This window comes from Mugil cephalus, chromosome 18, assembly GCF_022458985.1.
Source record: "Mugil cephalus isolate CIBA_MC_2020 chromosome 18, CIBA_Mcephalus_1.1, whole genome shotgun sequence".
Lineage (NCBI taxonomy): Eukaryota > Metazoa > Chordata > Actinopteri > Mugiliformes > Mugilidae > Mugil > Mugil cephalus.
Genome location: NC_061787.1, coordinates 10,265,644 through 10,283,408, shown reverse-complemented (window position 1 = coordinate 10,283,408; position 17,765 = coordinate 10,265,644). Strand labels below are relative to the sequence as shown.

General features: G+C 42.4%; 1 protein-coding gene across 2 annotated transcripts in view; it reads left to right on the top strand.

Annotated features, from left to right (window-relative positions):
* tmem108 (transmembrane protein 108) overlaps positions 1-16,607 on the top strand; it is a 45,555-nt gene extending 28,948 nt beyond the window's left edge. For both annotated transcript variants that reach the window (XM_047568106.1, XM_047568107.1), the window contains exons 3-5: positions 10,412-11,629; positions 12,313-12,464; positions 14,351-16,607. In XM_047568106.1, coding sequence (XP_047424062.1) covers positions 10,412-11,629; positions 12,313-12,464; positions 14,351-14,467 — 1,487 coding nt within the window. In that variant the 3' untranslated portion in view covers positions 14,468-16,607. The remainder of the gene's footprint in view (positions 1-10,411; positions 11,630-12,312; positions 12,465-14,350) is intronic.
* Positions 16,608-17,765: the final 1,158 nt, after the last annotated feature.

Sequence of the window (17,765 nt, the reverse complement as noted above, 5' to 3'; positions counted from 1 at the left end):
GAATATTTCTGAAGAATGAGTGTTGTTTATTTATCATGTGTATAAATCCTTCCAAGAGATTGTGAGCTTCTAACCACTTCTCTCTGTGTTTTATCTGCAAATTAAATATTTCTTTGCCGAAATACCTGGTGAACCCCAAGTTGTTGACATCAGACGCTACAAATACAGCACTGCCTTCCGCTTAGTTCTTGTCACAGTTCTTGTCATAGTTCAAGTCTGCACTAATTTAAATTCACTTGATAGGATCAAGGCTCTGGGAGCTGATATACAAAGCTCTTGGCAGGCTACCAGCGCAGAATGTCACATGAATATGGAGCGTGGGGGTCAGACTGCCCACTAGGCTCCAGGTCTGTTAGCTAAACATGCTGATGATATCTTGCATTCACCAAGAAGCTCCATCTCAGGAAAGCGAAGGAGAGGGTTGTCTCTGACAAATCTGCCCTAATCACTCAGAAGTGTTAAGCTTGGACTGGGCGGATGCGAGCTGAGGACTGTACGCTATAGGAGAGGTGGAGCCAAGCTGTGGACTAGCTTTGTGTAGCCATATTTCAAAGCCTCTCTTTTGGTTTTGTCCTGACAAGTTCCCTGTTTGAAGCCACAGTGTTCACTTTCCTTTCGCGCATTCATCTTGAGATCCAGCTTATTAAACTTCCATTAAGAGTTCCCTTTTTTAAGCGTGCCGCATTTAGAGAGCAACCTCGGATCTCCGTCTCTATGCAGACATTTCTCGTTTCTGTCTCTGGACGAGTCGTCTGCAGGAGACAGATGTGCCTGAACATCTGCTGACTGCAGGCAGAGAAGAGAAGGAGAGGAACTAAGACAGATGATCCCCGCATCACGATAGGAGTCACATCAAGAGGTTTCTCTGATTTCTTTAAGGTCATTGACATATTCTTCTGTCTTCTGTGCTTTCTATCATCCAGCTACGTAAATTATCTTTACGATGAGCAGTCAAATTACATCTGAAATAGCTGAGGAGACAGAAAATTAGGTCTTCAAAACAAATCCAGACAAGTATGGCAACAGTTTCCAGGCGTCTCCTCTGCAAAGTTGTAAATTGTTTTTTTGACATCAGCTACTTAAAACGTTAAAACATAAACAGTGTCCTAAAAGGTTGAGTCAATGTGATTTTTAAACAAGTACATAGGTTTGGATGCTGCCTTGTCTTATTTGGTTAAAATGTGTTCTTGGAGTAATTTGTGGTGTTTCTAAAGTCACAGTCACCAGGGTAAATGTTTAATTCTCTGTGACTCTGATTGTAATGAAGTATAACTTCAGGCCAGACAACTTCCTGTTTAATGTCTCTCCTTCCTGTCGTGTCCGCTGCTGCTGTCACAGTCGCCGTAGCTAAATCATTATCCCAGTAAACAGCACAAGGACTCTTTGTTGTTCTTGTTTTCGCATTCTCCCTCCGCCTGATTCTCAGATAAACACGCCTGTGTTCAAAGCCGCTGTAACCTGACAAACAATTTGCCGAGCATTCAAACAGGAAGCCATTATCCTGTTACGAAAGCTTTGCCTCTTATCTCTGGGCTCACATCTGTGGAGCCCTCCCTGCTCCGCCTCTCCGCCACTCCGCCCATCCAGGCCTCCTCCAGGACGGCCACAGTGGTCCACAGGATGTTCCCTATCTGTCTGTTTCCCCCCTTGGGATAGACACTCTACCCAGAATGGCAGACCAACACACCCAAGAGCAAACCAAAGGAATTTGGCTGTTTGTGCTACTGTAAGATGACGCAGTATTTATACAGCAGAGACTCTTGTTATGTCTTTCCAGGATTCATTTCAAAAGAAATATGTCTTTATATTAATTAACGAAGTCATTACACACACAATCACAACCAGTTTCAATGACTGCAATTAACAGCTGTAGTGCTAAAATCTATTCCAGGAATCCTAGACTCCAAATTCAAAATGAAAGATGGTGGAAGATGTACAATATTACTATTTCTTATTTTGAATAAAAGATCTAAAGTTTATTTTATTCTACTAGATCATTATTAGTGCATTAACATATCAGCAGCATTTGAGGATTGTAGGTGACTGGAGTAGAGTTGATTTTACTCATTTTATAAACTGACGACTACGTTTGCTCCATTACAGCATTCACTGTTTCTGACAGGTTTGCTGTAAAATAGCCACAGCTGTTTAATATAGTTCAGTAAAATTAAATATGGTGGAGTCCATGTAGAAAGTATCATGGGACTTTTTGAGTCTGGTTCTCCTTTTGTCTGCATGGTTTACCTCAGGGTGCTTCTCCCTATAATCTATAGACCCCTTCACTTGTAAACAGTGTAACATTTTTTGAGGGGCGGGGCTTAACTGGAGGCAAAACACTATAGTCTTTAAGCACCGGTTAGCATATTTCAATGGACTGTTTTGGCAAGAATGGACGAGGAAAACACATATTGTAGAGAATATACTAATACACTCTCTGAGACCATGGGTGTTACTTTAAAAAGTTGACTCTGTCTGATGGGACTACATTCACCGACACCTACACTCTCACTCACTGAATGGACGATTTGACCAAAGGAGGACACAGAGGGGTCTGTCTTTATCAAGTGAAGCCTCTCCACTGGGGAGGGTAACATAGTAAATGCAACTTCTGCCAGGACACCCCTGAAACACACAACCAACATTGTGTTAGCTCACGGTTAGCATTAGAATACTCCAAATAATGATAACTTTACTTCATTCACAATTTATCCTGATAACTTTATTCAAGCTGAAAATGATGATAAATATTAGATATTAATTTTTACTTGAAGTCAAATGTACGCTGCAAATAGAGTTGTTGATGATTGCCTCATATAACAACACGACATTTTCCCGGTTGACAGTGACAGTGTCCACCTCAAGCTTCCCTCTATTTTGCCCCCAACTAACGTTGTGATGTCACTGTATAGACATGCATGTTAAGTTAACTCTCAGAGTTGTACTTAAATACAAAACGTGTGTAAATCAGTGATTTTACACCACTGCTAATGATTCATCAGGTGCATTTTTGCACCAACATGAACCCGTTCGCACTTGCACAGTTGCATAGATGATTCATGTGGATGCCTCCCAGTACAACCACAGTTTGATTATCTATATGTCAGTTCTGCTGTCCTCAGTGGTGATAATGAGAGAAGGTCACACACTTTTTGTTTACTTTCCCACCTGTAACATAAGACAGATGAGCATGTCAGTGCTGCTCTCAGTTTGTACATATACCCTACTGGTTCAGGTAATAGGTAACAACATAATGCCTGGTTATGTCTCCTGATATTTTGCTTTAGGTTATGCCTATTTCTAAAATTAAGGTTGCACAAACAAACTAAATAACTAACGGTAGACGTTGTAGGTTCTTTAGGTAGTGATAATTTTTTATACAAGTGCAGTGGGTCCACTGAAGTCAGTGAGGGCCGATAGCTCTCTGTCCAGCCGTGATAATCCAATCTTACCAGCAGTTAGTCAGACAGCTCTCCAGTCGGCCTGCTGATAAAGGGTTTTGTCTGCCTGAAGCTGATGGATCTGATCTGTTTCTGCGACTCACTGTGACAGCACATCGGAGCTTTAAATTAAAGCCTCGGACCACCTTCAACAAAACTGCCCATTTAAGTCTTATGATTACTTTGATTTGGGCCTGTCAGCCTTTATTCTTTCACAGTGAGATATGGATTCATTTAGAGGAGCAGAGCCACGGTGTGTGCCACTGTGATGTGATATAGACACATTGGTATTCCGATGAACGCTGTAGATAAAGCTTTCTCCGCCTGCCTCAGAGGATTTGGGGGAATCCCACGGTGGTCTGTCTGCTGCTGTGGAGTGGTTGTTATTAGCATAAATGGAGCTAAATGTGATCCGCTGAGCGCCGGCCGGGTGGTGAGGAGGACGTATTTAATTATCAGCCATGGTTCAGTGCCCTTGGTCTTCTGAACCAGCAGTTATGCATGTTTATCCCATTAGATTGTTAAACAATGGACATACAGTAATTCCCCTTATTTCTTTTACATCTCAGTCATTCAATTATAAAAGGTATTTGGAGAAACTCACACTGAGAGCACAAGCAGAGTCTTTTTCAGTATTTTTCTTTTAGGCAGACTGAAGGTAGAGGTGTAATTTATTGCTTTATTAAGCGTATTGGGAGAGATCAAGATGAATTCATCTTTAGCCCTCTTTTGCCTTCAGATTAGATCAGTGCTACCAAAGATGTAGACCCCAGTTAAGTTGATATTTTATAACCTTTATCTTATCCAATCCACCAATTGGAGACGTCAAGTTAATTATTGATCAATCAAAATGTTTCATGAGTTCATGTAACATTTAGGAACTGACCTAAACTAAAAGTCAAAAATGCCGTTATCAAACTGAATCCGAGGGTTGATCTTGTGCCTTCATGCCTTCATAAATAAATAATTCAATCTTAGCTATTCCCTTTTAAGTAATTACACTACTAGTTGTTTCTAGAGTTACTTCTTTGACTTCACACCAACCTATAAAAGTATTACAATTAACAATTCATATTATCCAATAAAAAGAGAGGCTCACATATGACAGTTGTATTTACTCTTTTTATAAACTGATGACAGTTCACAGTTTGTAAACAGTTTTTTGAGGGGCGGGGCCTAACTGGAGGCAAAACACTATAGTCTTTAAGCGCCGGTTAGCATATTTCAATGGACTGTTTTGGCAAGAATGTACGTGGAAAACGCATATTTTAAAGAATATACTAATACACTCTCACACATGACACCCAGACTTAGAGTGGGGGCCATTTGTCACAAAGCTTTGGCTCCTTGTCCACCTTGTTCCTGGTTCCTGAAAAAGAGAAAAAGATGCAAAGAAAGGAGAAAGATGTGGAGAAAAGTGAGAATAAATAGTGAAACTGAGAGAGAGTGAGAGGTTAGACACACCCTAGTAAGTATGGAAATAGAATTAAGTGTGGAGGTCTGAATTAGCTTGCTATAAATAGCTTGCAAACAATCATTGTCATATTGTTAGTTATTTAACCTTTGTATTGCAGTCTCAGTCATCCATACACGTGACCTTGGCCAGATTTGCCGTTTGTAAATGCAGTTCTGTTACTTCCCGTCATGCTGCTGAGCAGAAGGATGACGTCAGAGCAGTAGCGGTTTAGAAGTACAGCCTGACAAACCGTCACAAGCCTTATTGATGGATGATCTTGCAGCTCCTATTTTTGGCTTCCTGCGGAGCCTCCACTTTGAATAGTGCCACAGCCAGCTGCCCACTGATGATGCGGCACAACCGTCCTGGCTCCAGAACTCGCTTCATAGGCAGATTGTCGCTGAACACGTCGGAGCCACGCAGCCCTCGGTCGCACGGAGCATGAGGTGACCCCCGGAGAAAAAAAGATAAATATCCTCCCCAGTGAGCCGCCCTCAGGATTGATCATGCAGCCAGACTAGTGCACGAGCGCTGATACCCTGCATGCCGCACAGTGAGAGCTCCGGAGAGTGATTGATTAGGCTGAAAGATTCATGATGCAGTGCGCCTGAGCTGTATTGTTCCACAGCAATAGAGTCTTAACTTATGAGTGGATCTGATGCAGAATTTCATCAGCAGGAGTAAATGTTATGCTGTTTTCCATCCCACTTCAGCGGAGCTTCAGTGACAGCCACTCTGGCCCCTGACACTGAGTCTAATAGTGAATGATCGGTGGGACAAAGCCTGGTTGGGATCAGCGCACGGGTTCCTGCTTTGCAACATGATTTATTGATGTCCCTGATGACATCAGTGGAGGACTCCAGCGAATGTCAGACGCTTCCTTTGCATTCAAAAGAGCCCTAATTCAGCAGGTTTCATGCATGCATTTCTCCTCCCTCCATACATCCTGCGCTTGGACAACAGAAACATTAGTCAAATACGTGGGGGGTATAATATGTATGTGATTGCATTGTTTGTCCCCATGATATTAGCATGTGCTTTTCTTAAATGAACAGCTGGGTGATGTAGATAGTGAAGGCAACAGGTTGGAGTGAGTGATAACAGCTGTGCGTTGCCCTTCCTCCCCATATAGTATATAATGGGGCTTCAATGTCACCATTTCTTTTTTTTGTATCCTTGCTCTTCTCACTGTTTTTGTCGGTGTTAATTGAGAAACCGTGTTAGACTAAAAACAGCTAACACACACACGAACGATGGTGGAAATTAAAATGTCCTATGTGGTCATCCACCTAATGTGTGTAACCCAAACTCTGCCCGCGACCTAAACCGATGAAGCACCCACACATCTCAACTTCGTGCGCGGTTTTCCCACCCTGTCCGACCTCACTATTCTTCCCCTTTCCCATCCAATTTTCTCATTTTCCTCGCAGCGCTTCAACTCAGTAATGGATGTTCATGAAGCTCAGGTTACTTCTCGGGTCTTTTCAATCATTTCTCCTGTTAATACACTCCCTGTTCATGTCTTTGTGGAGGCCCGCGCCGGGGCTCGCTGTCTCTCCATCGGCTGAACGTGACAAATGACACCCATTTGCCTCAGAAGCAAATACACAGATGCATGTTTGCAGTCACTGCACACAAACACACACACACACATACACACACAGAAATTCAGCATTCAGATTTTTGCAGGTTTTAGCAAAGAATTCCATATTAGGAACAGATTTTCCGCGTTGTCTGGGTTGATGACGTCAGGCCTCGTTGTGCTTTGTGTTGTTTCCCTTGTTAGATCTACAGCACACAAAGCCAACCCACAATACTCAGGTACATCAAGGGTACTGTCAGCAGTTTCAGACTCGAGTTGAGACTCCCTTGACAACCAGGATGGGGTGGACGTGAGGATGATGAGAGCTGAAAGGCAGAGTGACAGAACTGTAATGAATTAAAAGGACGGGAACTTGGCCCTGATTGGCAAACGGGTCAATGGACCAGAGTAAAACTGTGAAATTGAGAATTAAATTTTGACAGCGTTTTCGTTTAAGTGTGCCATAGAAACTTAACCATAGAAAAACCCTAGAAATCAACTTGCATGAAACCAAAGAGGTACGTTTGTCTTTCCAGTTTGATTAATCCATCAAACGCACCACCATTTAACAGAACAGACAGTCAGTCATCTGCTAGTAGTAACCCACACCTGTGGAAAACAAGGTTTTATTAAACAGCCTCAGATTTATATTCATCATACTCAGCATATTGTACATGAAATATATCTTTGCACCATCCGACCCTTTACCCAGCCTGCTAGATGCTAGATGATTGCTAAATAATAAAAATAAAAAAAAATGTTAATCGTAAAAACATTTCATTTTCATATGTGCTTAACTGTGCTTATCATGACCCTGCATAATGACAGATTCCTGCTGAAGCGTCACACGCGCTACACTACACATAACCCAGCGCACTGAATCTAAAAGCCATTTTTCATTTATTTATTTTTTTTATCCTCGCTTTGTATTCATCACTAATAACAATGTGGGCAGACAGATGTCTGTGCCAGCCAACTTAAAAAGCAACATCTCCCAGGCGATCTTTAATAAAATGTGGTTTGACTAAATTGCAAAATAGCGCCTGAATATTAACATGCATGTCGGTTACAGATCAGAGCGAAATCATGCGCAGATCATCTTAACCAATCAGGAGAACGTGTGCCGCGGCATTGACTTTGTCCATTTCCAGGTTCACGTTGTTTGTAGAAGGAGCCGCGGTGATATGTTTTATTCAATGGCAGCAGACTGTCGGGTCAGCAGGTTGTGAGTGACGGGTTCGGCCGCTGATTGGAGGCGTGACTGGAGCCAGATCACATTGTGTAACACCTTAATTGCTATAATTGTCCCCTCGTTATCTTTTTTTTTAATCTTCTTTCTTTAGCATCGCCTGCAGCTTCAAAGCTTCATATTCCAAAGAGAGATGTGAGGTCTCTAGCTTCATGTCTGATGCTTATTCTGATATTTAGTCTTTTTGTTTCTTGTGTTTTCATTCATGCATCTTCTCTAAGCTTGTGTTGACAGCTCGTTACACCAGGATCATCGACATTGTGCATTGATAAGTTGGGTTTAAAGGATCATTTCAAGAAGGAATGAGCACTCATAAATCAACAGTGGCCGTGTGTGTGTGTGTGTGTGTGTCTGTCGTCTACCAGATATGGGTCTGGAGTGGGCTGTGTGGATTAGAGATGTGTCAGACTTGGTTAATGGAAGACAGGGCCTGGACCCTCTATCCTGGAACTCTACGTGATTGAGTATAGAAGAATATGATTAATGATTCAGAGTGGTTTTTAGGGGGTTCTGCTTCAAATCTCTGTCTGCGAACAAAGAGAAAAAAAAACTGAGAGACATTACCGATATCGACTGTTGCCTGGGCTTTTTAAAAAATCAAACATGTCTCCTGTCCCTTTCTTCCCCTCTTTGTACATTTCAAACGGATTTCACTTCTCACCTTTTCTCCCTACTCCTCCTTCTCCTCTGCCAATTTTGGAAATTGAAACTTGGTTTCCATAGTTACCGAGGGAGAACTGGAGTTAAGCGATGGCCGTAACATCTAGGTCACATTAGTGGCATGAGACGGTGTGTTCTTTTGTTTTTGGACAGTTTTAGGAAAATGATAGGCTGGAAAATAACCATTAACTCTCATTTAAAGCTCCATGCTGCAGGGACCTCGTGAATATCCTACTGGGCTTGTCTGTACTTTGTTATTTTGTCTCTTTCAGGGTATGAATAAACCAACAATGAACTGATCCCACTACTGCTTGAGGCAGCTTATTCCTCTACTGTAGCAATCCTTTGCTGTCCAAAAATTGCACTGGGAGAAATTTTTGAAGACTGCACAATATAGCCAAACTTTTGTAGGAAACCACATATATATCACAGCACATTTGAAAATAGTCCCCAGTTTACAAATTATTTCTTCCTCTTTGACTAAAGTTAGCTAAAACCAACAGTGGCCCACACTAAAATAACTTGAAAACTACATGTTTGTGCCCCATTCAGAAAAAAATTGAAGGCGTTAGGGGTGAGTGCCACAAACAGGTCTGGAAAATATTTCTGGTTTTGGTCTTGCTGGCGGTAAAATACATATTAAACAAGACAGATTTGCCAACTCCAATGGGAAATTGAAGTGGACTGAATTGAATGCACAGATTGTAAATGATCTTTTGGTGCAGCAGGACCCATGGATGGGGAATATGTCTCAGGAAGCCCAGGTTCCCCATAATGACAGGGGGATCCACATAAAAGAAAAGGATGAGGAAGAAAGGTTGATAACTGCGATGGACAGAGAGAGGAGGGGCTGACGCAGCTTTTACAAGAAGGAAATACAGTGGAATGAGGCATGTGATAAATACAAAACTAATTTCCAGTTCTGTTTTCTGAAGCAAAACTTCAATCAGATGTGCTTTAACGTGTGCTACGCTCTCAGCTAAATGCATAGAAACCGCCACCGGTGGGAGCTCTGCATATGTGCCACATTAGCTGTGTTTAGTGGTGTCAATAAGGGAGAGAAAGAGGAGGGAAATTAATAAATCCTTCCGCGTTCCTCCCTCTATGACTTTCTTGCTGTCTGGGTGACATACAGCAATAAAGACCGATATTCCCCACAGGCACCTGCTAATGACTTGTCACTACACGGCTTCCTTGTGGAATTGAGCTGGAGAAAGCAAATCTGTCAGGCCCCCGCAGATTGTCTTAGCATGATAAGTAGGCAATTGTGACACTAAGACCGTCATGAATCGATCCGACCGTATTCATTGGGAATTCGTTTTAAAATCTCTGTTTAAATAGCGTCATTGGCAATCAGGAAGTCCCAAGAGCGAGCGACAGAGGCGCAGACAATACTTCTAACAGGAAGGAGCCTTGATCACCTCTCATCTCATACGGGGAGGGGGGTCCATCTGCTCGGGGCCAGTCGGGTACGGAGATGGAAAACAGAGGGGAGGAGGAGGAAAAGAGAAAAGCAGAAGCTGGCATATATACTCATACGTGCATCTGGATACAGCATGCAGCAGGAGTCTACTGACAAACTGGATGTCTGCAAATCCAAAAAAAAATTAAAAAAAAGTTAGATCCTTGTGTCAGCTTCTTTTTTAGATATATGATTTTTATGACTTAAATCAGCGTTTGACAGAATATTATGCACTATATTCCTTCTTGTAAAGTGATCTAGTCAAAATCTTTTGCATGCACGGCTACGCGCGGTGGAACACGTTTCGTGAGTAATGCAGTTAATAAAGCAGTCTGGTTCAACTAGGTGAGTGACAAACACAGCGGCTCAGTAGATTAAAGCCTGAGTAGCGTAATGAATGCCGGACAAGGCTGCACGTCTCTCCTAAAGCACCTCAGCAGCCGGTCTCAGGTGCTCGGCTGCACGCCCGTGTAGCTCTTACAAGGCAGGGTGTTCGCGAGAAGTTACGTGGTGAAAATGCACGTTCGTGATAATGATCAACTTTCCCTCCGTTTTGTTTCTGCAGGTGTTCTAGCATTCCTAGCACTGCCAGTAGGACTGGTGTCGTCAGCACAGGCGCCGTACCGCAGCCAGACGGTCCAGGACTCTGTCTACATGGCAGCCGCTCGCAGCAGCCCCCTGTCTCCCCCACCAAAACCTCTCCATCTGGACTGGCATCAGGAAGGCTCCAGCAGCGGGGGATGGTCCTCCAAAGGCGTTCAACCCGCTGACGTCCTCCTTCCCACCGTTGCCCTCCCCTCTTTAGCCATGCTCCGTTCCACCCAAGCTTCAAGCCTGGCTCATGAGCGTCCTCCCATTCATTACACAGATACTGTCACACCAAACACTGTGAGCTCTGACGGCCACGTGAATCAGCAGCAGCAGCAGCAGCAGCAGCCCAGCTCTGATTTTGTAAATCAAGGCCTCGTGCACAAATTGGTCAGGTTACCTCAGATCCATAACCCAGTTACTGTCAGCACTAACCAGGCCAGCGGCAGCAAAGTGGTCCCAAATATAGATGTGGAATCTGCTGCAAGAGGGGCTCCAAACCCCCTGGCTCAGACCGGATCAGACAGAGGGGATAAACTTGATGCACACCGCGTCGATCCTCCGAGGCTGAGTGCAGAGGAACCCACACACCCCAGGCAGCAGCATGTTCCAGATCTGCAGCCCTCCTCCTTGACTGCTCTCTCTTCAGTGGACGCTGACGCTGCACGAGGCCTGAAACTCAGGGCGCATGCTGTAGGGCCCCCGGAGCCGGCCGCCCACCACACTATCACTCTGCGAGAGGTCAGCGCAGGGAACGAGCCCCCCACCAACATGTCGCTGATATCCACCGTGTCCACCACGACCACTGAGCAGAATACAACGGTCACCTCCGTCGACAACACCACAACCAGTGACACCAATGGGGGTCATGATGAGGTTGTTCGAGGTAACAGCACCGACAGCCCCCCCGTGGTGCACAGGCAGGCGATTGTGACTTCAAACGGAGGGCTGCTCTCCAACAGCAGCTCAGGCGAGGAGCCGGCGTCTGGCCCGGGGAACAGCTCGGAGGCGGCATCCACCGCCAGGGGGAACTTCCAAAACAGGCAGGTGCCGGCCACCACCGAAGACCGGTGGACTGCTGAGAACATCTCGGGCCCCACTGCTTATCCCCCGCCGTCCCGCATGCCCATCTGCTTGAGCAGGATGGACATTGTGTGGATTGTGCTGGTCATCAGTGTGCCCGTGTCCTCGTGTTGTAAGTAAAATAAGAGCAGACCATTTTTAAAGCAGTAGTTCATGCGGTTACAGCCAGCAGACAGCTTAGCATAAATGCTAGCAAGACGGGGTGACAGGTAGCTCATAACCCACCACAAAACTGAATGTGGAATTTGGACCCTTAGGCCAAAACAAGCTTTCCCTTCCCTCTCATTTCAAGCTAATTGAATGACAGAGATATGGGAGTGGTATTATTTTTTTCATCCAACTCCTGTGAAGAAAGCATTTCCAACCTTCCAATCAAATAAATAACCTTCTAGTTCACATATTACGATATATCTAATATTAAGGTTATTTGGGGTCTCATTATATTCCAGGAATTGGTTTGATCTTCTGTGGCAACTTTCCTTTACCTCAGTTGGTGAGTGCATTTCCCAGCATGCATTTTAGCAGCCTCCAGAAACCCTTCGGGCCCTTATCTTGTTGGGTTAATTTAGAAGAGAGGTTTCATCAAGGAGTCGGAGTTCCACCTGAGGCGATGCACTCCTTTTGAATTTGTTGCAGATGTATAGGTATATGTGTCTAACTGTATTTTAAGGTGTTTTTTTTTCCTCTACAGTTTATTCGAATAGTCACATGTTGCCTTGAAACACGGCAGCCTCTCTCTGAGCCAGTGTGTGCGCTCCAGTTTCTTTGCTAACCCTCGCTTTCCTCTTCCCCTAGCCGTGCTGTTGACTGTGTGCTGCATGAGGAGGAAGAAGAAGTCGTCAAGTCAGGAGAACAACCTCAGTTACTGGAACAACGCCATCACTCTGGACTACTTCAGCAGGCACGCCGTGGAGCTGCCCAGAGAGATACACACTCTGGAGAGTGAGGTACAAACGACTGACACAATACGGCTCCATTACTGTTTAGCGCTGCACGAGCTGAAGGGGCAGGACATTTACGCGATCGGTCAGCAGAATGCTTTTAATGAGTATGGAAACAACAAGACGATCCATGTCCAATCTCCCCTGTCAGCAAGCCTCGAGGCCTGCCGAGGTTTACTTGAGCATGACGCTGTGATTCTGCAATTCATAGGGATGCTATACTTGGAGAAAGGAAAAAATAGATTTAGCCTGCAGGAGCTCTATTAAAGTGCTGATTCTTAGAAATTGAATGGTTTCTTGAATTAAGATTCTGACAGCAACTGTTTCGAGAATAGCACAATATCAAGAAATTACCACCATGCTGTAATGTGTTGCCATTATTAATACATTAGGACTCCACGGCTGTCTCGAATTAGATTGCAGACTACCAATACTTTCCTTTAAACAAAATGAATTATTCAACCAACACTTTGCTCTCATAAAGAAGCTCATTAATTCTCTTGTTGCTTTTAGCTGCCTTAAACCCAAATACATAGTACTACACTACAATACAATAAAATACCTGCTAACTGTTAATACTTTAACATACAGTGTCCCTATTATTCCTCCAATAAGTAGCTTTAGCATCGTTCAGATCAGCTGAACTGCCTGATATAATCAGGTTGTCTAATTTTTTTATTGTCACCTCAAAACATGATACACGAAGTGTTGATTTCTGGTCACAGAGCAGTAGAAAAACAATAATAAATCTAGTAAAGAAAACAAAAACTGAGGAAAACTAAAATATCTCATATCCAGGATAGAGACAACAGGGCAATTAGAGTGCAAGTAATATGTTTGTGTAATGTTAGATATGCAAACCAGGCTATACTTACTGCTATCTTCCATTAATTAGTAATATTCTGCATATTTCCTCAAAATTTGATAAACCTAATTGGTTGTTAAAGAGATTTAACCAATGTTTGGCTGCACAGGACACAAGTTTACAGTATATTTAATTAGAGCTATGTGTCCTTTAAGATTATGCGGAGGATTGCCATAATGAATGTGGCCAAACTTACTCTGTGACACTGACTTTTATCCATCTATTTTTATTTATTTTCGATGCACTGCAGCGCCATCTGTTGGCAACAGTGGCGTATGACACCGGTGTGGATTTTATTGAATCTCCATATCCCCATCTCATTGTTGACTCATTGTGCCTATGTTTTGCATGTTTTTTTATTTTTTCATCTTCTTTCCAGTGACCGTTTCCTCACGTGTCTCCTTTCCTTTCTTTCCTTCATTTCATTTGCATTCCCGTGAGGGTTTCAGGAGAGGGAAGCCGTGGGTCGATCATGTGTAAGATGCCCTTGGTGACACCCAGGTGCTGTTCTCCCCTGCCTTTAACCCGTCCCCGTAGAGCAGAAGCCTCGTACTGTAGCCTCCCCGGTACTTTAGCTAAATTACCACGAGCCTAATTGACAGTTTGATTTTGGTTTAATTTGATTGGGCCTCGCTGACGAAAATGGCCCCCGATCCTGCGAATCATTTTGTTTTTCACACCTCCCTCCTCCGGCACCACCTTCAATACTGCTGACTCACCATCATCACTCACAACCATTTCTACATCAACCCCCTCCACCCGTATTTCAAGTCCTACTGCTGCTTTCTTCTGAGTCATCTCTCCCATTTTGCTTCCCTGCTTCGTGAAGCCTTTAAATCTTTGTATCACTGTAGTTGCGTCATATGTCTTTGTTCGACAACAAAACACTTCAGCGCTAAACTCATGAACTGTGAAGTGACTTAGATGCAGCTTAGATGGCAATCCCTGAATGACAATTGATTGCTTTTGTTTCTGCACCCATTTTTTTTTGTGTGTCATTTTGTGTCCGTTTGTGTTTGTCTTGCAGGAGCATGACACCTGTCTACCCCCTAATGGAGACTACAGCGGCAGCAGCGTGGTCCTGGTTAACCCTTTCTGCCAGGAGACCCTCTTCATCAACAGAGACAAAGCTTCGGCCATATAGAGACAGAAACAGAGAGCCACTGTTCGTTTCTCCTCCTCCTCCTCCTCCTCCTCCTCCTCCGCTCCCCCCCGCTGTCGTCGTCTATTTTATATATGTGGTAAATATTCAGAGACTTTGACTTTATACTGTATATTACAAACACAAAGAGCAACCTGAGAGAAGAGTGATGTAAAACAGACGCTATTTACTATGAGGATGCACCTGCATATTTTTCTGATGTACATTTTCTACAAAAAGGCTTAATTGTGATAAAAGGTTTTTATTGTCTTTATAAAATACAGAGTATACGTGGTTTTGGTTAATTACAGTGGCTAGATGGTGAGTGCACTGTGGTGGTTGCCACGTAGAGAGGAAGAGAAAAAAAATGATGTGCTACGAAAACATCGAAGCTGTTCTTTGTAATTTTATTTTTCTTTAAAAAAAAAAAAATTAATCCCAAAATACTTATAGCCTGTTGAACTTGAATATAGCGCCTAACGTTTTCCGAGGGGGACAAAATATGTGTGAAAATGAGGTATATGAAATCAGGGCTTGTGTTTATCAACCATCTAATCAGATCGTTTGTATGAGGAATTCGTTCTCTGCTTTTAACCCATCAAAGCACACTTGGAGCAGTGAGTAACCATGCAAGGCACCCAGGGAGAAGTTTAGGGGTTTTTTAAGTGCTTGCTCAAGGCGCTTCATACATGGATATAGGGGGGATTCAAGCCAGTGACCACAAGGTCCCAAAGCTGTTTCTTTATCCTCCATAATGCCAATATAGGTCACTGTTCATGCTCAGTCAACCATGGGATCTGTGGGGGCCACGTGAACTGAGGTTCAAGCCTAGTGTGGTACCCCATGTCTCTCGTACAGTCACTTCCTGTTTCTCTCCACTATCAAAGTAAAAGCATGAAACAGGGCCGAAAAAAAAAATCTAATGTATTCAGAATGTATAATTGGCCTGCATTTCCAATAATAAATGAAATACAGTGTGTTTAAAGAGTGATTTTCACCATAAATCATAAACTCAAAGCAGTTTTATAAAAGATAGGACTAAATATCTGTATGAATAATGAATATGTGTTAAAATGATAATAATTTAGCACCAGCTGATAAGTGCAACAGGAATCGATGAAAGGAAACATCGCTCAACAACCTGTTAAACATAAATGATGACACATAAACCTGTGTTTCATCTACTACACTCATCAGCATGTGCTCTTTATCCACTTAGAAAATCTATGGGGCATTTATAGGTCAATAAATATTTGATATAACTGGATTTGATAATGAGCGCAGAGGAAGTGAAGGATTTAATCCTTTGGCAGCTTGATAAATACAGGCCCAGATTTTACAGGTCAATCTGAGCAGATTTTTGAGGCGACCTGGAGTCCAAACATCCAATAAGATTTGACTGACGGCTCGTCCGTCAATCAGATGGACTTAAAATGGCTTTCCCCCTCATGTGTCACCAGCTTCTCTGAAGAGGGACCACATAGATGTCTTAATTCCTTATGTTGGCTCTTTATCATTACTATATGTGTGTGTGTGTGTGTGTTTGCACTGAAGTATGTGAGTGAACAGATGAGGAGTTACCCAAGCATCACAGTTACTTTAAGTCGAACCAGACTTTGCGTCACAGTTTTCTCTGTTTCTGTGTGTCTGTTGTCGTGTGCGTCCGTCTGTCTCTTGCTCCTGTAAGTGTTCTCATAAACATTGTGTTTGTAAGCTGAATATTTACTGTGAGCACATACAGAGGCGGTTTAAATTTTTTTTTTTTTAAGTGCGTTTGAATATTTTGTTTTATTCTTGATCCTGTGGTCCTTCTGTCACTCGTTTTTACTTTGCATCGCTGCGGTTCTATTCAGTAATCAATGCTACCTGCCTCTATCGTCGCTAAAGATTTCCTGCATTGTGAGATGTTGTTCTGAAATCGCCGAGTCAAAAGGTGACGCTGAATAACACAGCTGAACATATTGATATTTCCTGCATCAGATGCTCACAGCTGGGCTTGTTGTTTTGCACGCTCAAAAAGTGGATATTTTACAAAACGTTCAGTGGCACGGTGGAGCAGTGTTTAAACATTATGTATTTTTTGTACTGTAGTTATACACTGTACTTTTTACTGCTGAGCAATAAAACTAAGAAAAAACATGGATCACTCCGTTCGCCTGATTTATTCTCTTAATAACTTCAGATATTTCACTCGTATTTTTCCACAGTTTTACAGTTTGTGCGAGCCAGACGTCAGCCCAGCTGACCACAGCACATCCATTGATACAATGAGCTGGAATTTTCTCTTTGTGCACCGGTGCTGCCTCTGGTCAAGTGACCTTTGGCTGTGGGAATCTGACGTCAGTTCAGTAATCTGTTTACAAGCTCTCTGCGCTGCTGAGGCGAGGCTTAGTTAGGTGAGAGTGTTATTTACAGATTTGTGAGGCTGTTTTAAATCCGGTGAAAGTTGAACTACTTTTTAATGTCTTTACTCACAGTCTTAAAAATGAACAAATGGCTTTAGCAAGTTCAGTCAAAGAAAAAAAGGTGGGCATAAAGAAATAAATGAGTATATTAAAAATGTACTGAGGTTTCATTCTCCCGCATTAATGTATGAGCTGCTGGAATAATTTTTAAACACATTTATGAGAGTTCCAGGTGTAACAACTCAAATACTAACTTGTAAAATTCCAGCAAGTATTTGGTCTTAAAATATAGACCAGACATTGCCATTATTTTATAAATGGCAGAATTATTTGAAAAGTAAATCCTGAAGCAACACAAAAACACAAACACAAAAAGCTTGATATTAAGTGCAAAATAAAAACAAATATGCAAATATGCAATATGCATGTAATATAAGTCAGACAACAGATTTTGTGTTCAGGACATCGAAGCCACGTGATACTAGAAAACAATGATGAGACAGAAATGACAAATGAAAACAGAGAACTCATGTTCCCAAAATCCACCAGTCATGAAGTCTAAATTCAGAGTTGAACTTTATTTTATTGAGTTATAATTCTATTCTATTCTATTCTATTCTATTCTATTCTATTCTATTCTATTCTATTCTATTCTATTCTATTGTTGATTTACAAAAATTAAAAAGAAAAATATAATCAGAAGTCACATTCATCACCATAAGTTTTACTGTGTTTAAACAATGATCATTTTTATTTAATCAATTATTTGAATAAATTGACAGTTTCCAAATGTTAATTAATGTTGTTTTGCTCCTGAGCATTCATAAAACTCACACCAAATATGTCTTTACTGTACTTTATGTACGTTTGAATTGATTTGTGCAACTGCATGGGTA